Raw genomic sequence first — 22,821 nt, forward strand, 5'->3', positions numbered from 1 at the left:
AAGTTGGGTTTAGATGCAGGCCTGACCCACCTCTTTCTCAGGGGAGGTTGTTAATGGCTGCTAGTCTAGGGTGACTTGGATAAAGATGTGACAGGCTGAAGGCTGACTTCATGAAGCTCAGGATGGGGACATATGGAAAGGGCCAAGGATTTCTGTGGCTGGGGCTGGGAGAGGGGCAAGGTTAGTTCATCAGGGCCCTGCAGGGGCCTGTGAGTCTCTGCCTGTCCATGACCAAGACTGACCCTGCTCCGCCTTGGGTCCGGCTGGTGACCCGGCCCAGACTGTGAGCACACGAGGCAGGGCAGTGGCTCTCCTACTCTGCAGGCAGTAGACGCTCATTCTTGCAGAAGGGAATGTGATCTGGAACTGAACTAAATCAGGTAGACAGAGTTTTCCCCATAGCTTCCAGACTTGAGAAAGCATCCAATAGGAGAGCAAGGAACCAGGGCCGGAGGGTGTGGGATGAGGGGCCAGTACCGTGGCAGTGGCCTTACTCCAGGGCCAGGTATGCGACTGCAAGGGACATATCGGACACAGAGGCACTGGGCGCCATAATAAAAAGAGAACTGCTCCCACCGATATTTGTAGGGCGGGGGAGGCAGAAAGACCAGTCACGATAGCAGGCTGGGACCCACTGCAGAGCTGCCAGCATCCTCCAGTCCGCAGCAACATAAGTGGTAGTCGGGAGAGGATGGGCATGGGCGGGGCGCTGTTGGCCACGCCACACGGTGGCGTGCTGACGACACTTAAAGCACGCCGGAAGCCTGCTGGCACGCATCGTTGCCGGGCAACGCGCGGCGCTGGTTGCCGGCTAAGCTGGCTGTAGTATCTCCCCGCCGGGCGCCGGGAGGCGCGTCGCGGCGGCGAAGGTGGGTGCGCGCCTTGCGGGCCTCTGGGAGCTCGGGACCCCCTCCGTCTGCGCCTGGGACCTGGTCCCGGAGCCCGCGAGACTCCCGTCTGGGACGCGATCCCCGAGCTCCCTGCCCTCAGCCTCCGGCCTCGCAGACCGGGTTCTGCAGCTCATCCACCAGGACTTGCGTCTGCCCACAGGCCCTCCTTCGCCTCACTTGTTTGGCCCTAGGATACGCCCCCGTGCCGGACTAGTCATCCGCGAGTGCCAGGAGGGGTCGACTCCACGGAGGCACGTGAACACTCCCAGGAAGCCCTGGGCAACTCCAGCTCAGCCGCTGCATGTTTTTTGAGCAGCTTTCCTTCGGGTCGGCTGGCCTGGCTACACCAAGATGCAAGGCGGGCAGGAGGTGGGGAGAGAGTCAGTGAGTGACCTCGCAGAGGAGCCTGGAGAGGGGTCCCCCCACCAGACAGCTAGAGGACAGAGTGGTGATGGTTTGGAACGGAGGCGGATCTGCTGCGACGGTCCCGTGGTTCTGCCGGACACGAACGCTAACAGCTCCAGGCTGGATGAGGGTCTTCCCACCAGCTGTCCACACCCGGGGGAGCTCAGCGGCGGGTGGGGAGAGTTCGAAGGCTTCCGGGAGTCTTCAGCTAAGTCGGAGCAGTTTTCTCAGTCTTTTGAACTCCTGGGGAGAGCCACGGAATGTCAGCCGCTGAGAACCCCTTCAGTCCCCGAAGAGGGCAGTTCTTGCCAGGTGCAGCAGGGTGGACCCTGGGTGACAGGAACTGCTGCTGGCCCATCTTCAGAGGTATTTCCGTGGTTGAGTGGGAAGTATTTTGTCATTAGACTTTGCCCAAGTCTCTGTGCCCTGGGAATGTGGGGGTTTGGCTAGCCTTCTCTTCTCACCTAGTTTGTCTTTTGCTGTGTGGTTGGCTGTCCTCTGCTTAAAAGGAGGACAAGGAAGCTGGGCACCACCCGCCTTTAATCCCAGCACTCAAGAGGCAGAGGCAGGCGAATCTCCAAGTTCGAGGCCAGCCTGGTCTACAGAGTGAGTTCCAGGACAGCCAGGGCTACACAGAGGAACCTAATCTTGAAAAACAAACTAAAAAGGGGGGGGGGGGGAGGACAAGGAACAGAGGGCTTGGTCAGGGGACTGACATAGGGTCCCACACAGCCCTGAGAGCTGACCACACCTTTGCCTCCTCCACTGCCTCGGAGCCATTCCCCTCAGTGGCTCACCCCAAACACAGATGAGGATAAATAGAAAGAGGTGGGGGCAGGGTAGCCTGCTGTGAGGGCCACTCCTCCTGCAGTCAGCGCTTTAACATTCTTTCTAAAGCGAGCACTTTCTCCACCTTGGTTGAAGTGTTAGAAAATATCTGTGCATGGTGGGAAGTTTACAGAAAACACTGGATGAGTGTAGGAAAGCGTACCCAGCTGAGCTGCAGACCACAGGCACAGGGGACACTCACACAAAACCCAAACGCCTGCCAGCCCCCCCCCCGCCTCTGCCACCACCTGATTCAGACTGTCAGACTGTCCACCCCACCCCACCTGACTCACAGCCTTCCACAGTGAAGTCCTGTTTCCCACTGGCGTTCACACAGACTTCTCAGCACCTCAACACGGAAACAGGGACAGTGTTCCCCACGTGTCCCCGACAGGGTTTTAGATGTGCGAGCCTGTGGTTTTTCACTGTGTTTTACATAGCCTGGAGATTCTGAGTAGTGGTGTCGTCGGTCGTCAGTGACGGCAACACCAACCGAGCACGCAGCCAGGGACTAAATACACTTATGTTAGAGTGGAGTATTTGGGACAAGGTGACCTAATGTATGTACGTTGCTCCTAACCTTGGGACGTTCCTCCTTTCCAGTCCATTCCCAGCTATGAGAAGGTTTTTAGGCTTGCGTTTCAAGAAGTCGCCGTGGAACAGGCTCCTGAAGACGTTTGCTCCCTGGACCATTTCTTGGAAAGAAGCAATGAAGGGGCTGCATCTGTGCCGAGACTCTGGTAATGAACTTAGCTCGGAACTGCGCCGTGGCGCTGTGGCTGCGTTTCTTGTGTGCTAATGTGGTTTCACAAAGCTTTTTTGGTTGTTCCTAGAGGGTGCAGTGTCCCCGTGGCCACCTGTGGGCCACAGCATTCCAGAGGGACTGGCAGCAGAGATGAATACTGCAGTCGTGCCCCTGGTGTGGCCTCTCAGGGCTGCTGTTAGCGACTTGGCTCAGTGGTCCCTGACACCCTAATGGCCCTCAGCCACAGTCATAGGAAACAGCTCAGGACAGCCACTGACCTTCAGGGTTATCTTGTGTGTGCCTCGGGAGAAAGTCACACGTCGTCGTGTTTGACTGGCCATGGTAGGGACATGCTCTCAGCTGACAGTAGCAATGTTAAGGGCCTGACAAAAGAGATTGTCTTGAGGCACTGAGTGAGCAGAAGGTAGGGTGAGAAGGCTTTCTGTCACCCAGGGCCCAGGGAAAACTGGCTGGTATGCTTCAGGGTCTCTGCACACTCCGAGCAGGCCCGGGCATTTTTAGAACCTTGTCACACTCTGGGCTCTTGTCATATCTATTTTGACCACCATGCAGGGCCAACCCAGAACCTGCCCAGGAGACTCTCCACAGGGGCCCAAAGGCCTTGACCAACAGTGCCTGGCTGTCTGGTGCTCCCATAAAGCATAGCCTATGGGGAGAGCCCCAGCAGGCTAGTCGTGGCTGTGCCGTGGACAAGTTCTTCAGAGGCCCAAGGTGGCCCAGGTGTCAGGCTTGGCAAGGCTAGGCACTGGGACAGGAGGATGGGTATTGCTTTAGGGTGGAACACTCTTGTATGTTCAGAAACACTTGAGTGTTTGGAAAAAGGAGGGAACCCAGCATTTGGCACCCTGCGGCCCACAGTACTCACAGGGCCACGATTCAGGCTCCTCTGTGTGTTTCCTCATTGAGTCATCCTAGCTCGTGAGCATCTAATGTGGGACCGGCACGGCGGTAGGCACTTGCTTGAACCACACCAGTGGATCTGGCCTCCGGCCTTCTCCGAGAAGATACATAGGCAGGGCACATGTGAGAGATAAGAGGAAAGACAGGTTGATAGTGAACGTTGGGTTAACGAGAGCCAGGGCTGGGCTGGAGGGATTGTTTTGGAAGACTTTGAGGCACCCTGTCGTGACTGTATCTTTCTCCCAGTTCTGAATCTAGGAAGCTCTGGAGAGCCCTGCAGAACACCGACACTGCGTCTGCTTCGAGGTGTCTCTGGGGCGAATCTCACTGTCGGGAAAACCTCCTTCCTGTGCTTGGTGTAGACGCTGCTCAGAAGGTAAGGAGGCCTGGGTCGGGTGGCAGCCAGGCTCTGCTTGCTGCAGAGACGCACCAGGCAAAGTAACTGGAGGCGAGAAACGATTTATGTTGGCTCACTTTTTAGCAACTTCAGCCTGTGGTGGGGTTCCATGTTTCTGGGCCTGTGCTGAGATGAAAGGTGTCATAGAAAGGAAGTGTCAGAGTGGACAGAAAGCAGAGGAACAGTAACGGGTTGCTGTGACAATAGCAATCAGAGGCAAGCTGTAGCCCTCAAGGACACACCACCCATGCTGCACGTCCTTCAGCCAGAATTAGGCCTAAAACTCCCTTCCCTTGTTAGTAATGCTGGTGGATCATGAGCCCACTGGTGGATTAATGCAGCGAATACCATGCACGAGGAAGGAGCCCTCAGGATCCGATCACTTCTGAAAAGCCATCAGCTGACCACTAGCCCCCACCATGGAAGCCTGTGGGAATCTCTTCCTATTTAAGAAATGGCCACAGAGAGGTAGAGACTGCCCTGTGCCAGCCACACTAGCATGACACACTTGTGACAGGGCAGGGTGATGTCGGACAGAGAGTCTCTGTAGTGGGGATACCTGCCTGCTCTCAGCACTGGGAAGACCATCTTACACAAGCTCTCGGTATCACTCACTTCTCAGAATGAGACTGGAACACGGTGAGACGGCGGTGGGGTGTCCTGCCTCTCTTGAGTAGCATGCTATCCTTAGATGTGTGCAGGACCCCACAGGAGTCTACACCAACAGGCATGAGGGAGGAGACAGGGTGCATGTGGGAGGAGAGAGGGTGCATGTGGGCCAGCGAAAGTGGAAAGAAGGGATGGCTGGGTCACAGAATGCCAGGAAGTGCTACCGTGTGGGTGGAGGAGGATAGGCAGGAGCCCGGGTGCCTGCTCACAGGTAGTGTATGTAGGGCCAGGGTGGGGGGGGGGTGAGGGCAAGTTCTATATGAATATGTGGCATATGTGGGATTGGGCACGTTTGAGACACCCAAAGCAACGTGATGGGTTGACTTGGTGTTTACCTGAGAGGTCCCTTAGGTGGGGTTCGAAGCCACCAGGTGACCCCCCCTAGACATACAGTGGTCCCAAGAAGAAACCCTGATGCCTGAGGTAGGAGCCAGCCAAGATCAGGGCAGAGCAGCAGGAGAGAAAGGCTTAAGAAGTGGCCAGAGGACAGCGGTAGACAATGGTCAGTGAAGCGTGAGCGTCCACAGGCCATGCTCCTGAGTTTCCAGAGCTGTTCCACCTCAGAGCAAGGCTGTCTGCCAGAAGTCAGGGGGCAAAAGTCTTTTCGTTCTTAAAAATTATGCGAAGCTTTAAATAGGGAAACTTGAGACTGAGAAGGGAGGCAGCTCGAGGGCAACAATGAGGACTGGTTACCTTGTCAGCCCAGGCCACCAGGCTAGTGAGGAGCTGGGAGGAGAGAAGAACGCTCCCCAAGCCCCTGCCACCCACACCCCACCTAGGAGGTCAGCCTGGCCTTGTGATGCAGGAAAAAATTGAACCTGCAGGCTGGGAAGCAGGGTTGCTGAGTAGCAGGCTCCAGAGGACAGCTGCAGGCAATTGGTCTTCCTGTAGATGAGGCGGCTGTGGGGACATTCTGTTGAGCGGCGTCTTAGTCCTTTCCCTGCTGCTGTAACAAAATACCTGAGACCAGACCGTTTATAACATTCCCACGTTTGTGTGGCTCATAGCTCTGGAGGCTGGAAGTCCTTAAACATGGTGCTAGCACCTGCTGCAGCTACTTGCTCCCCTATAACAGGGCTCAGCAGCATGAGGTGAGACCCAGCAGGCATGCCAGCCCTTGTCACTGTGCTCAGAAAGGCATTAATGCCACCACGGAGGCAGCGTTCTGATGACCTCACTAAGCCTAATTACTTCCCAAAGCTCCCTCTAAATGCAGTTGACTTAGGAACTCAGTTGACAACACCTCAGTTTTTAGAGGCGCCTTCAAGCCACAGCTGGAAGGCTGAGGAGCACCCCAGTTCTGGGGGGCCCATGAGCCAGGGGGTGTTCAGCAGGCAGCAGGCAAGGCTGGGAGGGAGGCAATGGGCCTGGCCCCCGAGGAACCCAAGGCGCCCAGAATCAAGGCTACTGCTCTTTTGAAAGGAAAGTGGTGGTGCTGTAACAGAGGTCTCTCTCCTTAGAGCCCCCCTGGAGGCCAGGGTCATGTCCTGGAAGGTTCTGACTTGAGAAAACCTGAAGAGCTGCTGGCTGTCAGCGGTTTCCACCTGCACCACTGCAAAGCCCTGATTCAGACCAAGGTGAGCGTGGTCAGACCCCGTTCGCCAGTGTGTTAGGGACCGAGAGCACCCGAGGACAGAGGGATGGGGGTCGAGAGGCCAGCATGCCTGTCACTGACTCGGGTAGAGGCTGGCAGGGCACCTACAGGATCTGAGGAGCGGCTCTTCTCTCAGGCTGAGAGTCCTTCTACAGCCAGCCCATGAAATGATCCCAGCAGGGCCCAGCAGGGATAGAGCTGTGAATAGGAGTGGGGCCTCGTTCCTGCCCCTCTCTTACCAGGGAGGGAGAGCAGGCCTGTCTGGACCTGAATCTTCTGCTCGTGAACCAGGCATTTCAGGAAGGGCTCTGTGTGCGCCCAGGAGAAACTGCGGAGGCAGTGGCCGGAGGCTGTGCACAGGATCTGCTTTGGAGTGCTGCAGGGAGGGGAGGGAAGGAAGGGGGGATGGAGGAGGGTACAGTCCTGAGAGTCTTGTGGAAAGCCACGTCAAGTTAGTGTGGTACCCCCCTCCCCCCACCCCTCACTGAGGCGGGCTGCAGCCTTGGTTGATATTATGGGGCCAGATTATGGGTTCTGTGGCACTCAAGAAAAGGCACTGTTATGAACTAACGGCACGATGCCAGAGGCGCCAGAAGCCTGTCTGTCAGCTTTGTAGAAGGACGAATCTCTGAAGGAAGGTTGCAGCAACCTTTGGGCAGCAGGACATTTAGAATGTTTAACCTTCACCATAGTACCTGGGGCAGTGCCTAGCAGCAGCTCTGAGGGATCCACCAGGGGCAGCTGGAGGACTCTTGTGGCTCTGACCTCAGCCCTCTCCGCCTGGATGAGTCTCTGGTTGAACTGAACACAGAAACCCAGGAAGAGCTGAGGGGCTCCAGGGTGTGCGGTGCACCTCAGGAGGAGCATGCTGGGGGGCTCCGGGGTGTACGGTACACCTCTCCAGGTCTCTCTGGTGTCACACACTTGTACCTGATGACCACTTTCCTCTCAGCTCTCAGGGACGTCCAGTAGCAGACAGGGCAGCCTGATTACCTACAGCCTGTTTCTGAAGACACCGCTCCAAGGGAACGGGCGCTACATCACCATTCCACAAAAAAAGATCTTTACTCCACGCAACCTGAAAATGGCATTCTTTAATAATGATGTCTGCTAAAAACAGGAGTACTTTGTACCTTTATGAGATGTTTTACATTTTCTTACTGGCTTGCTTTGGTACTAGAACTTGAGAATTCTGTGGCACTGTTTCCCAGTTCCATGTTAGTTTCCTAGGACCTCTGTCAAACTACCGTATAACACGTGCTCAGGTCTGATAGGGAGCACCGATGATAAGGGGCAGAGCCAGTCTCCATGGAGTTTCTGGGGACACTGTAGGCTGGTACCAGGTACCTGTTGACCCCTGCGTGGCTCACAGTTGGATCCATGAGTTCAGAAGTCAGAAGATAGCTGCTGATCACTTGCAGGAACATGACCTGGCCCTCCCCCGTGCTGTTTCCTGGGGTGTTATACCTATCTTTCTCTGTGTTGGATCCTCACCCAGCAGCCTCGGGGACAAGCTTCCCTCTGAGTGGGAGGGTGGGAGGACACACTGGGTGTCCCTTGGTCATCTGCTGAGACAAGGGTTTTACTCCAGAGGCATACACAAGCAGGCAGTGCTGCATTTTGTAAACTTTTATTAAAAAGAACTGTGTAAGCCTGTGTGTTTTTGTTGACTCATTAGCTCTTGGAGAGGCTATGGTGGGACTGACTTGCTCAGAAGATACCAGCTTCACTATTGACTGAACTGACCCAGTTGTCCAGAACTAGAGAACAGCCCAGACAGGAGGGCACACGGAGTGTTGGAACTGCTGCTGTCAGGAGGGGAAAATGAAATGCCACTGGTGCTTCTGCCCTTGCAGGCAGCCACCACTAGGTGGCATCTAGTTTGAGGCTTATACCAAAAGGATAACCTGTTGTTTATTTTGGGGAAGCAGGTGTTTGATTGGGTTTGGGTTTGGGGGTGCCAGGTGTTTAGGAGAGAAAGCTGCTTTAACTCCGTTTTCAGAAAGCAGCACTGACCAGGCAGGGCAAGCAGCAGCTGCAGCTTCCCCAGAGGTACTGCTGTCTGCGAAGGAAACAGCGAGCAAGTTAGGCTATCCAGAAGAAGGAAGAAAACAAGAAAAAAGGCTTCTCACAAAGCATGCAAGTGGCCGGCCATTGGGCACACGAAGTCCGTGCTTGCCGTCAGTCACCGTAGAGAAATGCAGTCAGGCAGTCAAGCATCCAGACTCCCGTTGGGATAAAGATGAGCTGGCAAGACCACCAAGAGATGCAAATTAGAACAACTATTGTGGGAAACAGTATAGATTCTCTCCCAAAATTATAAACAACTACCATGTGACCCAGAATTCCTGCTGCTAGGGATCTATATAAAGGAGATGGGATCTCTCCGTGGAAGAACTAGTACCAAGTTTACTGCAGCCTGGCTTACAGTGTCCAAGACGATGTCATCTGGGTGTCCTGTGATGGGGGAGTAGAGTAAGCCAGGTGCAGAGACAAGCACATGACTCCTTCAGTGGACTCTTAAAATGTGAAATTCTTGCCGGGCGTGGTGGCGCACGCCTTTAATCTCAGCACTCAGGAAGCAGAGGCAGGTGGATTTCTGAGTTCGAGGCCAGCCTGGTCTACAATGTGAGTTCCAGGACAGCCAGGGCTATACAGAGAAACCCTGTCTCGGAAAAAAAAAGTGAAATTCTTAAGGCTGAGAGGCTGGCAGTCAGCAGGGCCTAGTGGAAAACGGGGGTGTCAGCCGAGGTACAGCCTCAGGTCAACAGTCAGCAAGACACTTACAGCGACTACTGAGAGCAGCTTCCCACTGACTTAGGAAGCTGGGCATGGTGGTACTCGCCTTTAATCCCAGCACTGGAAGGCAGGGGGAAGTGGGTCTGAGGACAGCCAACTCTACAGAGCAAATTGCAGGAAAATTGGGGCTATGCAGAGAAACACTGTTATTATGATGGTTTGTATATGCTTGGCCCAGGGAGTGGCACTATTAGGAGGTGTGGCCTTGTTGGAGTAGGTGTGTCACTGTGGGCATGGGCTGTAAGACCCTCACCCTAGCTGCCTAGAGGAGGTCTTCTCCTAGCAGCCTTCAGATGAAGATGTAGAACTCTCAGCTCCTCCTGCACCATGCCTGCCTGGACACTGCCACGGTCTTGCTTTGATGATAATGGACTGAACCTCTGAACCTGGAACCAATGAAAGGTTGTCCTTATAAGAGTTGCCTTGGTCATGGTGTCTGTTCACAGCAGTAAAACTCTAACACAACTGTCTTTTAGAAAATTATATACATATATTCTCAGAAATGACTGAAAAGATTTTAAGTGTTCTCATTTTTCAAGTAATAACCGCTGAGGTAATGCCTTTGATCACCACCAGCTTCATATAGCTATCCCAGATATCTGAAAACATCATACATGCCATAAGTGTATGCAATTTCTGTCTACTAAAGCAGGAATGAACAAGTTAAGCCAGAGCACCCTGCAAGTGCTCTGAAATGCTCCCTGCTCTCGAGAGGTGAAGCTGCCCAGAGCATCCTAGAGAAACATGACTGAGAGACAGGGTGCCCCTGCCAACACTGGAAAGCAACAAGTCCTCAGTGCCCTTGTCCTTCCTCACCAAGAACTGGGATTTGATGCACTGGAGGAACCAGGACCCCAGCCTCACCCAGGCTCTGGGCAAACAGGAGGAAAGAGGCCTAGATTCGAGGCTTACTCGACTGTTGGCTTTGCTTTGGGTATTGCACACCCTGATTCCTGTTCCTACCTTCTGCCCTCTTCAGCATGGTGACTTGTCCTGTTTCATGGCAAGCTGAAAGGGCAGGGTGGAACTTTGGAAGAACCTGAGTCTGAGCCTACTGAGGGCCATCTTCTAGGCTAGCTTGCTTCAGCTCAGGGGCAGCAGGGACCTCATCTTGGTTTGTGTCCTGCACTTTGATTTGTCCCAACCGACAGGGTCAGCAGTAAGGCAACATACATGGAGCCCTAGAATGGGAGCATGTTGGAAGGTAGGAGTCAGCTCAATAGTGGTGTGCCTCACAGTCAAGTGTTCTTTCCAGACAGGGTCTCTGTAGCCCTGGCTGTCCTGGCACTCACTCTGTAGACCAGGGAGTCAAGTGTTCTTATTCTAGCAGTGTTCTGCTCACCTCAACGAAGATATCCAGGAGTTAACACGGGACCCCTCTTCAGAAACGTCCTACCTCTAAGACCATACATCAAAGTCAACTGTGTAGAGGGAGGTGGGCAGGAACCCAAGGAGAGGTGGCAGATGCAGTTCATATACTTGACACATCCCTTCTCCCTCTGAACCCTTCCTTCCCAGTCTTCTTCCTAGTTACATGTCCTTTAAAAAAAAAAAGTGACCTAGTCTAATTAGGTTGTATGCAAATGTGTGGGCAGAAATGTTATTGGAGAATGGGGACCACCGTATCAGTGGTAACACCACTCAACAACCTAACTTTGATTAGATCTTCAGAGGGGTAGGATACTACCCTATCTCTGATGAAAAATGTTGTGGGGTCCAATCTTGAACACATTTGGGATACTTTTCGAGGTACATGCAGTACTGAGCAAGAAAGGCCGGGACAGCTCAGCAGGAGCACCGATGTTCCTGGTCTGCTGACCAAATGGTTACTCAAGAGGCATACTGGCCAGTGTTCCTTCCATGGGCCCTGCTTGGTATTACCTAAGTTAGTCCTGAATTTTTGGCAATCCTCTTGCTTCTCAAGTGCTGGGATTTTTGCAGTGCATTCCTAGTTAAGCATTTGTAAACAAAGCAAACACATGGAAAGTCTGCTCCTAGTCATCAAATTTGTATCTATCCTAAAAATGTCACATGCATGATTAAACCTGGCAGGAGGTGCCTAGGAAACTCAGCAATTATAAGCTGGAGCTCACTGCCTTCCAAAGTCCACATTTACTATCCAGGAAGAAAACTGAAGGCAGCAGGGCGAAGAGGCCTTGGCGAGGCTGGTCACTACCTCCCAGCACTTCCTAAAAGCAGCATCTTAAAAGCTGACATGCAGCCTGGTGTGGTGGTGCACGCCGTTAATCCCAGCACTCGGGAGGCAGAGGCAGGCGATTTCTGAGTTCAAGGCCAGCCTGGACTACAGAGTGAGTTCCAGGACAAGTTGGCATGCCTCGTTCTCCGAAGATCTTACTTTTACGAGAAGCAGAAATGCTTCAAACAAGCAAATATAGCTTTAGGGCCACCGGGATTGTTCAGCTGAAATGAGTTCCATCCCTGGGCTCAGAGGAAAGGTTGACTTAGCAAGTTGTCCTTTGACCTCCACACAGGCATAAATAAAACGTTAAAAGAAAACTCCTGCTTTAGGCTTATTAGTAGACCACTTTAAACTAGCTTTGATAAAGGAGAAAGCCTTAGGACTGCTCACAGACCTGGGGATGAGCCAGTCTGTTCTGTTCCTTCAGACCCCCTAGGCCCAGGGAAGGCAAGCAGGGGCTGAAAGGGAAGGGAGAATTTTGCCTTGGGAGCCATAAGGTCAGGAAAATAACCCCATTGCCTGTTTACCACAAAAAGTTTGTCTACATTACAAAGCATATAAAATGCCAAAACCACACAGGATAGAGCAAGCTCACTTGAAGGATTAAGATAGAAAAAAAAGGCTCCTAACACATTCCATTTGCTGGATACTTTTAATAAAGTGAGGTTTACATTGTTGATATTGAAGCACATATAAAATAAAACCTTAGGCTCAGGTTGGGAAGTCCAAAAAAAGCACAAGAGAAACAAAAAGGATACATGGGGTGGAGTCTGACAGTGCCGAGTACCAAGACTTTGAGATCCAAGCAGACAGCATAGGGGCCACCCCAGGGTGGAGGAGCCCTAAATCATATGGAGTCGGATTGTTTTTAACCTTAAAACGTCCAAGCACCATTTTAAAAGCAAGCAAGCACAGGTCACCGTCGTCCCCCCCAGCACACGTAGGACTGCACACCCTCTCTGAGCACAGGCCTGGGAGCCAGTGGTCTCCACGTACACACTTGACATGGAGCATGTGGTGCTGGGTGGTTCGGGCATGTCATGTCCTCATGTCACATGTGCTGGGCTGGGAACCAGACAGTGATGGCCAAGGACAAGACCTGCATAAGGCACTGCCTCACAGCAGTCCCTGAAGAACTGGTGTTGGGATTTCCAGGAGTAAGACCTTAGCTTTCAGTGGCATTTACATATAAATAGGCATAAATAAAGCCATCCTGCACACGGGGCTAGGAAGAGAGCTCCGATCCGCCAGAGCAGACCCAGTGAGGGGGCAGTGGAGCTGTGCATGGTTCTTTTCAAGCTCTACTAGAATGTAGACCATACTGGAGCCTCTCATGTAAACACCCGGCCGGCTACATTTACAGTTGCCTTGGGAGTGTAGAGACTCAGTAACAAAAGAAGTTTTCTATTTAAACCTTTAAAATGACACACCAATCGTATTTAGGTTATAAATGTTTCTAATGTAGCAGCAGAGGATGTTTGTAGAAAAAATATACTTTTAAGAAAATAGCTGAAAAAAATCTAAAGTATAAAAAGTTTAAAAAATATATCTTAAGACAAAATATTGCCCAAAAACATATAAAACTTAATTTTAGAAAGTTCACCTATCTAATTGAAAATAGACTAGACATAGCTGTGACACACCATCCTCCACAGTGAGTCCAATGTCACACAAAAGGATAATGAGCTCAAGAGCCAGAGCCCCTCTTAGGACAAGTGCTTATCTGTCTCTGGGTCACAACACACGTGAGCTCCATGGGGACTGGTGGCCTCACCCTTAGCCCACTGGGGTGGCCTCTCAGGTCTCCACCAGAATCTCTACCACATGGTCCAGCTCAGCCAGGTCAGACTTGCAAGTGGAACTGGGAGGAGGGGTGGCTGCAGCAAAGCCCTCAAGGCCATTGCAGAGACTGGACTTGGTCCCACTCATCATTCCTGTTAGCACTGTGTCCAGGTCATAGTAGGAGCTGTCCACATCTGAGAAGAGTTCCTCCACTGAACTGGAGTTTTTGTTCTCCAGGGTCTCAAATATCTGGTCCAGTGACTTCTGAAAGCTTCCCCTGTTTTCTTGTGGGCTGTCCATCTCCCAGAGGCTGCTCTGAGGGTTCCTTTGCCCTGGTGCTGAGCCAACGATGGGGAGCTCGGAAACCGAGTTTTGCAAGGGAGCATCTTCCAGTTCAGGAGCAGGGTGCTCTTCCTCAGCTCCCCTCACTGTACGACACAGGATCTCTGTGGACACCAGGCGTTCAACTGGTGCCCGATCTACATTCTGGGGTGCCATCCCATGCCACACACCATCCTGGCTCATTTCCTCCTGGATCTGCCGGACTGTGTTGGCGATGAGGACCGAGCGGCAGAGATTGGGCTCCACTAGCATGTGACAGAGCTGGAGCTTGACAAGGGACATGTCCAGGAGTGACTGTCGCTGCAGGCTATAGGAAGGGACAGTGCCAAAACCCTCTACTCCTTCTTCCTGGTCACCATATTTCCTCTTCAGCCCTCTAGCAAACATCCTGTCCTGTGAGAACCAAGAGAGACACCATTTAGTTAGCATACCTCAGCTTCCTGGCTTCCTGACAGCTAAAGAAGTGACAACACAGAAGTACCCGAGACACTATCTGAGAGGTTGCCTCAAGCAGAGCCGCTGCCACTGATAACAAAACTCAGTTGTAGCATAACTTTCATCAACAGATAAATGAACACAAATGAAAAATATGGTACTGTTACTTTGAGACAGTATCTTGCTACGTCACAGAGGCTGACAATGAGCTTGTGAGCCTCCTGCCTCAACCTCTCCAAATCTGAGATTAAAAGATGACACCACTACACCCAGTCATAAAAATGTCTTTTAAAGAGAACAAAAATCCAGGTATTGGGACAGGAACTCTGGTCTTTATACTTGTGTGACAACATCTTTCAGCTGCTGAGCCATCTCTCTAGTCCCTAAACATTTTTATTTTAAGTAATACATTTGAAATTAAATGCCAAGTTGTTCTTAACAGAATCTCCTAAATACATAAACTTTAGGATTTCTTTATAGCTACCTTTTCTTCTTTCAAAGTCACAGATCTTTATATAATTATGTGACCTTTAGTGTATCTGTTCCAGTGAAAGGGAAACTAAGATTCATGTAAAAACTTGTACAAAAATGCTTATAGTACTCTTACAGTTGCCGCAACCTGGAAACAATCCAGTTGAAATACCCAGGACTCCCACTGGAATTATGGGCCAGAGAAAAGGCAGGCAGTCTCCAGAGGCCACACCCAGGCAACTCCATCCTCCTCATATTCATGCAATGGCAAGACAAGGCACCAGCTGGCCAGAGGGGTGGGGACAGGAGATCTCAGGTGAGAGAACACGCCTAGACAAGTGTGGCCATAGTCCTTAGTTCCTAACATATCCCACACCAAGCTAAGTAAAAGAGGAGTGGTGTGGGAAATGTAGCCTAAAGTGGCTTTAAACATGAAGCTGATTTTTTTTAAATGAAAAGAAATACACTTTCATTACTTCTAATCCCTCTACTCTGGAGATGAATGCAGAAGGATTTCAAGAGAACAGCTGGTTAAACACAGATCCTTCAAGCACACCTAATACTACCACCAAAAAAGAAATGTCTGTATCGCAGTCATATTAGTTATTTTTCTGTTGCTATGATAGACTGCCCTGACAAGAAGCAACTTAGTTTGGGGTTTGCAGTGAAGAAGGGATACACTTGCAGCCAGCCCATCACACAGGAAAAGGGATACACTTGCAGTCCTTCACACAGGAAGAGCCAGGCAGTGGAACAGTGAGGCCAACCTGGCCTCAGGAAGCAGGGCGATCACGTGCCATCTGCACACAGGAAGCAGAGAGAAAGTAGGGCCAAGGTATAAATAAACTTCAAAGCCTGCCTCCAGTTTTACTTTCAGCAAGGCTCACATCTTAAAGGCTCCATAACCTCGAAGGCAGCACCATCATCTGGGGACAAGTGTTCAAATACAAACTACGTTTATTTATTTTTAAAGATTTTATGTGTGTAGGTATTTTGCCTGTGTGTCTGTCTGCACCATATGTGTACAGTGCCTGTGTAGGCCAAACAGGCTGTCAGATGCCATGGAAATGAAGTTACTCGAAGTTGTGAGTCGTCAAGTGGGTGCTGGGAAAACACTAGGTTCCCTGGAATAGCAGCCATGTTCTTAACCACCAAATCCCTCTAGCTCCAAATCCAATAAAAGTTTACCAAGCACTCGCCTGCCAGAGGCTCATGCTTTATACTTTCAGCACCCAGGAAACAGAGGCTGGCTTGGTCCAGGAAAGCCAGGACTTACTAGTTTCCTTGGTAGTAAGCTCCTCTCCTTCATTATAAGGTAGGCGATAATGCACACTCGTAAATGGCCAAAATACCAAGAATAAGGAACTGGTGAGTGCCTAGCCCTAAACCAGACACCTACATCAACACTCCCTGGCTCCAGGGCCCAGAGACATCCTGGGACCGGCCAGAAAGAATCACAGAGACAGATAATCAGGAGTTTTGTGAACTGCTGTCTGGACGCGGCCAGCTGCTACACACAGGAAAGCACAGCAGCTCAGTTGTGTGCACAGGACGGAAGCCCATTACATCTCTTTCATGAATGAGAGAAAGAAGTGGACACAAAAGGTAGCTGGGGGAGAGAGGAACTTTCTTTGGTGGTGTAGTCACCAAAGGTTAAATTGCCCTTGCTCCAGTAACTCCTACCCATGTTAACAAAAGCAACCCTGATTAAACTGAGGGTCATAAGACAAAAAACAAAAAAAATGAAAGATAAACATGCTTCAGAGACTCACACCTGGAGATGGCTCACAGTACACCAAAACCAGCAACACGTACTCATGAGCCCTGTATTCAAAAGGCAGGATCACTCGCATTAAAGGCCAGCCTGGGCTACACTAGCGTCCTGTCTTACTCCACAAATGGACAGCTTGGTCTGAGAGCAAAGTGTTTCTTTCTGTGTTCTAACTATCCCTAGGCCTAGGACTGGAAGCTTCTAGCCTCCATACAATCTAATCTTCCAAATTGACTGATTCAGTCCAGCTTCTTTCAGCTTCTAACTGAATTGCTCTGTTTGATCCTCATACTAACTTTGCCACTATGTTCTGATCTTCTGGCTCCTTCTCAACTTCCAACATGTTCTGTCTTTCCCTGTGTCTAGCTTGTTCTCTGCAACCTGCCTCTGTAAAATTACCATACACACATATCGCACCCCTCAGTGCTCAAGTAGCCTCTTTCCTGAGCTGTTCTCATGTGAATTGGGCGAATCTTACCTCCCATTCAACTCATCCTGTCAGATCTCTGATTCATCACTTTGTCTGCCCCTCAATTAGACATCACTTTCAAACATGGCTACTTCCATCTACAAAGTAACCTTACCTTTATTGTTAGGACTAAAGGTGTGTCCTAAGGGCTGGTCTATATTCCAGCTAGATCATATTGTAATCCAAGGTGTGTCTGCATTCCTAGACTGGATCACAGAGATCTAAAAGGTCTTTGGGTGGGATCCCTTGTCAGAGCAGTCATGTTGCTGGGTTAAAATCCCTCTATACCCCAAGTTCTTGTGCCTAAAAAAGAAGCCCAGAAGCACCCTAGAGCATGTGGTCTTACAAGAGAAAACACATAAATGCTGGCTGGAGCAGAGGAAACAACTCTGACCCATAATCTGCAATGACCAGCTCCCAAGACAGACCTACAAGAACAGCCTGGGAAACAGCAGGCTCTCCAGGACTCTAATCAGTAACAGCCCAACAAACACCCTATTAACCAGGATATAAAAAGCTAACAGCATCTCTGGTGCCATCTCAAGACTAACCAAAGAGGCAAATACTGACCACAGCCAATCACAGGATGTAAGAAATAAATTACAAAGCTGGGCAGGCTGGCAGCACTTGGGAGGCAGAGGCAGGCGGATTTCTGAGTTTGAGGCCAGCCTGGTCTACAGAGTGAGTTCCAGGACAGCCAGAGCTACACAGAGAAACCCTGTCTCGAAAAACCAAAATAAATTAAAAATTTAATTAATTAAAAAATAAATAAAGGTCTAATTTAAGTATGGTGTTTATTTAGGGCTAACTGGAGAATCAGAGACAAGTAGGAAGCACTGGGTTCCCTGTGTTTCCTGTGTAGTAGACAGCCCTGCTTCTCTAGGCCCTCTTAGTTCATTCTAAAGCTGGAAAGTTAATGTCTGCTATGTGACTGAGTCCACAGCAAGAAAAAGAGGGACTCTGGAGCCCCAGGATATCCATTAGATGAAGAGGTCACACTAGACAGGTGTGAAGATTTTATCTTTCTGGAGAACCAGTCGATTCGGAGACAAGGAGAGAATTGTAGTGTGTGGTGGTGTAACTAACTCTAACACCAAAGGCAGGTGGATCTCCATCAATTCAAGGGCAGCCTGGTCTACATACAAGCTCCAGGCCTGCCAAGGATACACAGTGAGATTCTCGTCTCAGAAAACGAAAAAGGCAGAAATTTTCACCAAGGACTTTAAAAAACATTTTTGTGCCAAACTGGGAAGCTATTTTTGCTGGCTGACATCTGTTTCTGCCAAATCATAAAATTAAAACTGCTTTACTTCTGCAAGTTTCGTAAATTTGCTTGTTACTCACAGGAGGTCTGTTTCTCATAGGAGATGTTCATCACCTAGTTAGCCCACCCCAGCCACCTCACTGCAAAGCTCTCCTCAAGGCTACTAGATAATGGTGAGAACTGGCCACAGAAGCCCTGCTACGCACACAGCCCCTGCCCATTCTCACTTGTTTAGCTGGTTATTTCCACAGCACACTAGACAGTCTCAAAGAGAACCAAAAAATCACAAAACAAAAATGTTCCACAAAGGCAGGTGTACGCCTTTAGTCCCAGCACTTTGGAGCCAGAGGCAGGCAGATTTCTGTGAGTCCAAGGACAGCCTGGTCTAGAGTGACTCCAGGGCTGTTATACAGAGAAACTTAAGACCCCAGGGGAAAAGCAGCAGCTCTACAATTCTAAGCACCCAGAGAAACCCTTCAGATTCCTCGTTCCTAGCCCTTTCTTCTCCCACTGTGCTGAGTCCACAGCAAGTTCTGTTTATCATGTCATATAGCAAGTGGATCATCCTGTCTGATAGGCCAGTGCCTACGTCCATGCACAAGCACACCAGGCAGTCTGCAGTCAGCACCATGTGGCTCCAGCCACAGACAAGGTTTTCTATTCCTGGTACTTTATTTCTGTACTCTTAACTTCTGGATTAGTAGTAGGGCAGAACCATTTTGAAGGCCCTTAATAAACACATCAAAAAACTGGTTTCTAAGAAGCATATGCCCTCACCATGTATATTTGCTATCAAACTACCCCTGATTTACTTTGTAAATTAAACACACTCCTCGCTGTGCCTTTTCCTTCGGGTATACACAACTTTTGCCAGCAGAGCTTTAACCAGCAAACGCTCCCTGTCTTGCCTCTGGCTCCTAAGTGCTGGGACTAAAGGCGTACACCTGCCTTTGTGGAACATTTTTGTTTTGTGATTTTTTGGTTCTTTCTTGTTCACCATCCTCACATGTAAAGATTTTAAACAAGGTGTCTGGAAACATCACTGACAGATGATAAAGGTTGGGTACCCAGAACTCACATGATGGCTTACAACTCCCTATACCTCCAGTTCCTTGGATCCAATGTCCTCTGTGGCCCCAGAAGGTATATATACACATGCACACCAATAAAAGTAAAATAATTAAGCCTGGAATGAAATGTACTCTTGTCTGCTTATCTGTCACTCTAGGACACAAGCCATAAGAGAACAGGATGGTGACAGAGTAGCTTCTAGAAAGACAGCAAGACGGAAGAGGGGGCTTGAGGGTGAAGGCCTACATCACCAGCACAGGTTGTGACTAGCCCTAATGGTACCTGCAAAGGGCTTTCCTACACCGCCTGGGCACAGCTTCCTCATGGCCACCTGTGTGCCTGACCTGATGTTGCTTAACCCTTCTAATGAAAGACGACAGGAAATTCTCCCTGCTAAGTTCTGTATAAATTACGTTCCACATCTCACACCTATTTCCAGATGGCCAGAATCGCTTTCCAAGTCTAGGTAAATGTCTGACATTCCTTCAGTCCAAAGCTAAGTCAAGGCACAATGGTGCCCTCCAATTTTCCCCACCCAAGCACTGGCTGAACAACAAGAGCCAGGCATTCTGGGGGCTCAGATAGTGTTGAGGCCGGTGGACAGTAAAGTGGAAGTGAGTGCTAACTACCCTACAACAACCTGAGGTAAAGAGACGGCCCAGGACTCCACAACCATCATATCTTGGAGCCGTCCTACCTCAGTGACCATGTGGGAGCAGCTTCCTGGGCTCTGACCATCCACTAGAGTCTTGGTTTTACCTGTGCAGATCTATGACAACCCAGGCTTGGATTGTAACCGCAAGCAAGCATTCATCTGGATGTTGGATTTTTTTAAGGAGAACCACAAGTTAATGGTTTCCAAGTTGGGCATGGTGGCAGACTTGGGAAGCAGAGAGAAGGAGAGTAAGGTTGTTTCTGGTTGCACTGTGAGTCTGAGGCCAACCTGGCCTGCAGGAAACCCTGTCTCAAAAACAAAACGAAAATCACAACTGTGTTAAAATACTTCCTCAAAGAGCAACTGGGGCGAGGGACTAGTTGGAAAAATCCTGGGGCCAGTGAACTTGATGGTCCTTTGATGGAGTTTATTGTCCCACTACGTCTGCTTCAGACTTTGTATCAGTGACCCTTGGAAGGATGTGGGGCTTTCTTATGCCTGCCTGCCTGCCTTCCTTTTAAGACTAGCACCTCTAAAATGGGGAGATTTCTGAATGCATTAGGTTGATGAGACAAACGACTATGCTTGCAGAAAACGTTTCCCAGAATCGTTTAGATCAGTGTCCAGCTCAGCTCTGCCATCTCGTATGTCAGATACAAAGGCCACCAGGAGGAAATACGCGGGTGCTGTACGTCTGTTTCAAGTGCTGGAAGAAGTCCCTTCCCTGGTGACCCTACCTAGGGGAGAAAAACTTTAGAAAAGGTTTCTGGAGGCTTTTTCTAGTTACAATTGGCCTCAGGACAGGCTAGCAAAGACAGAGCCCGGGTTCCGGCCAAGTTCCACCGATGCCAGGCAGTACCTACTAGGCCATAAATGATGAGTTTGGAAGGAAGTGGGGTCTACTGCAGTAGGGGAAGGGCAGGCAACACAAGACACTTCTCAAGGGAATGAAAATCCAAGAAACAAAGAAAAGAGCGCAAGGCCAACACTCACCAGGCGGGCGGCTGCACGGAGCCCACCCAGCCCTCCCGGAATCGGGAATCGGTCCCTGGCCAGCAGACAGACGGTTGGGGCTCGGCGCTGCTAAAAGCCAGGGAAGGTCCAGTCCCCCGAAACTGCGCACAGCAAGCGGCGGCCAGCTCGAAAGGTGAGGTGGAAGACCGACGCGGGGTGAACCAAAGAAGAGGGGACCGCGGAGAAAGGCAAGGCCACGGGAGGAAGAGAGAGCGGAAGCAGGGGAGCGTGGGCGGAGGGCGGGACGGCCAGCTCAGACCCGCCGCTCCGGCTCTCGGTATGTGTCACTCAACACGCCGCGGCGTCGTGAGCGCCGAAGGGCGGCCGGCGCAGGAAGCCCGAGGACCCTGAGGCCGCCCGACCGCCCCGGGGGTGCTCTGCGCCGACGCCGCCCATGCCGCAGAAGCTCGAAGGCGCAAACCAGCTACACACTTACCGGCGCCGCAAGGCAGACCCCGCCACTCCTTCGGGCACCCGGATCGGTCAGCGCCCACAAAGGGTCGCCATGGCGCCGCCGCACGAGCGCCGATTGGTGGCGTGCGGGGTGGAGCTTTGTTCAAACCCACGCAAGGCGGAGCCTCGCCGGCCGCGTCTCCCGCGCTTCGGCCTCAGCCGTTAGGCTCGCGCGCTGGGCCGCCCCGCCCCCGTTCCCAAGTCTCCCCGCGCCCCGCCCCGCCCCCGATCCCTTGTTTGTCGACGGCTCGACCCGTTCCCAGGGTTCCGCGCGCTCCGCTCCCAGGGTTCCGCGCGCCTGGCCACCGCCCCAGTTCCCAGGTCTCCTTGCGCCTGGCCCCGCCCCCAGGGTGCTTGCCGCGCCCCCTCGCGCCGGTGCCCGAGTCTCCTTCGTTATCCTGGCCCTCCTGACTCACAGCGGGGCGGTTAATGCCAGCCCTGGGCATGGCCGATGTCTACACCTTCTCTGAGACATAGAAGGGTTGAACGAGGCTCGGTGGTGGCATCCCTGAACAGGTCCTGGTTCGAGTTCCAACTGAGAAAAATTAAAATATAAGGTCCTGGTAGTGCACAAGATCTTAACGAGGACACCAAGTCCGGACGGCGTTGGTTGGGGGATGGAGTGAGGTGGGAAGGTGAGTGGATGCAGAATGTTCAGTGGGGATGCCACATTAGCACAGGGAGCAAGCTCGTTTGCTGGAAAAGACTGGAAACTCCTTCCGACCGGGACTTCTAATGAATGAGCGTTCGAGAGAAAAACCGGTGCCATAAGAGAAAGTATACGGCATACACATCACATCGTGTCTTTGTGGCTTCGTGGTTCACCTAAGCTCACTAATGCATTCCCATTCCTGGGCATACTTGCCCTTTATTTGATGGAAAGGCATGCCATCAAACTTTGACCTGGATACTAGCATGGTTTTTCTTTTGAATTACTATTATTTTTGGATTTACTTATCTGTGTGTGTCATTGTTTTGTCTGCATGTATGACTGTATTTCATGTTCGAGCCTACAAGTGATTGTGGGCTTCAGTGTGGGTGCTAACAACCTTATCAGGTCCTTTGTCAGAACAGCAAGTATTCTTAATCCCTGAGTGTCTTGAGTAAGCTAACGTGTAGTTAGTATAACAAGTAGTGTAACAAAAGTTATGTTTCATTATGCTGAGGGTCATTCACACTCTCAATTCCTATGTGGTCCTAAGCCTGTCTCCCCAACACTGCTCACCTGTCTAGGTATCTTAGCTGAAGGTCAGGTCCAGGCTCTAACATAAGTCTCTGATCCTGGAAGGTTCAGGATCCTAGGGAGACTCTCCAGCTGCAGGGCAAATCAGGGTGGCTTCTCTCCAGATGTGCAGGACAGAGCATTGTTCTTGGTCTCTGCTTACATACTGTCCAGTAGATATGGGGTACTAGGACTGTGTCTGACTATCTTGAGTGAGCGATGTCACTGGGTTCTGGTTGCCAGGTGCAGCCTTGGGTGTAGTGGGGTTCCTGACTACGCTATTTTTACATGTGGGTCCTAGGGATCTTAGGTTCGAGGCTTGGTGCTAAACTCCTGCTGAACCCCCTCAGCTCCATTTTCATTTCTTTCATCTCCTTTTTGGGTACTGGCTAAAAGCCTAAGGCACAGTTTCCCTGAGACACAG

At 51.0% G+C, this 22,821-nt stretch overlaps 3 protein-coding genes and 2 long non-coding RNA genes across 7 annotated transcripts; 2 read left to right on the plus strand and 3 right to left on the minus strand.

Annotated features, from left to right (window-relative positions):
• Positions 1–827: 827 nt before the first annotated feature.
• Positions 828–8,098, plus strand: Clba1 (clathrin binding box of aftiphilin containing 1). Its single transcript, NM_145450.3, has 5 exons — positions 828–1,661; positions 2,727–2,863; positions 4,036–4,165; positions 6,316–6,432; positions 7,402–8,098. Exons 1-5 carry the CDS (start codon positions 1,242–1,244, stop codon positions 7,561–7,563), a joined length of 966 nt encoding a protein of 321 aa, NP_663425.2. The 5' UTR covers positions 828–1,241; the 3' UTR covers positions 7,564–8,098.
• On the minus strand, positions 2,844–7,404 carry Gm52004. The gene is made up of 3 exons (XR_003950270.1): positions 6,689–7,404; positions 3,755–5,801; positions 2,844–3,251 (listed from the first exon to the last, which is right to left on the minus strand). It is a non-coding gene; the product is annotated as a predicted gene, 52004 (long non-coding RNA).
• Positions 8,064–9,540, minus strand: Gm40588. Its single transcript, XR_873067.1, has 2 exons — positions 9,502–9,540; positions 8,064–8,696 (listed from the first exon to the last, which is right to left on the minus strand). It is a non-coding gene; the product is annotated as a predicted gene, 40588 (long non-coding RNA).
• A 2,541-nt stretch (positions 9,541–12,081) lies between these two features.
• On the minus strand, positions 12,082–21,374 carry Cdca4 (cell division cycle associated 4). Of its 3 annotated transcripts, NM_001359292.1 has the most exons (3): positions 20,702–21,242; positions 14,615–14,762; positions 12,082–13,965 (listed from the first exon to the last, which is right to left on the minus strand). In NM_001359292.1, exon 3 carries the CDS (start codon positions 13,957–13,959, stop codon positions 13,246–13,248), a length of 714 nt encoding a protein of 237 aa, NP_001346221.1. In that variant the 5' UTR covers positions 13,960–13,965; positions 14,615–14,762; positions 20,702–21,242; the 3' UTR covers positions 12,082–13,245. The 3 variants fall into 3 exon arrangements, with proteins under 3 accessions (NP_001346221.1, NP_001346163.1, NP_082299.1); NM_001359234.1 differs by lacking the exon at positions 14,615–14,762 and having other exon boundaries at positions 21,159–21,374; NM_028023.4 differs by lacking the exon at positions 14,615–14,762.
• Gm52009 (predicted gene, 52009) lies at positions 20,554–22,129 on the plus strand. The gene is made up of 2 exons (XM_030247054.1): positions 20,554–20,563; positions 20,861–22,129. The coding sequence occupies exons 1-2, from the start codon at positions 20,554–20,556 to the stop codon at positions 21,643–21,645; spliced, it is 795 nt and encodes a 264-aa protein (XP_030102914.1). The 3' UTR covers positions 21,646–22,129.
• The last annotated feature ends 692 nt before the right edge of the window (positions 22,130–22,821 follow it).

This window comes from Mus musculus, chromosome 12 (genome assembly GCF_000001635.26).
Source record: "Mus musculus strain C57BL/6J chromosome 12, GRCm38.p6 C57BL/6J".
Classification (NCBI taxonomy): domain Eukaryota; kingdom Metazoa; phylum Chordata; class Mammalia; order Rodentia; family Muridae; genus Mus; species Mus musculus.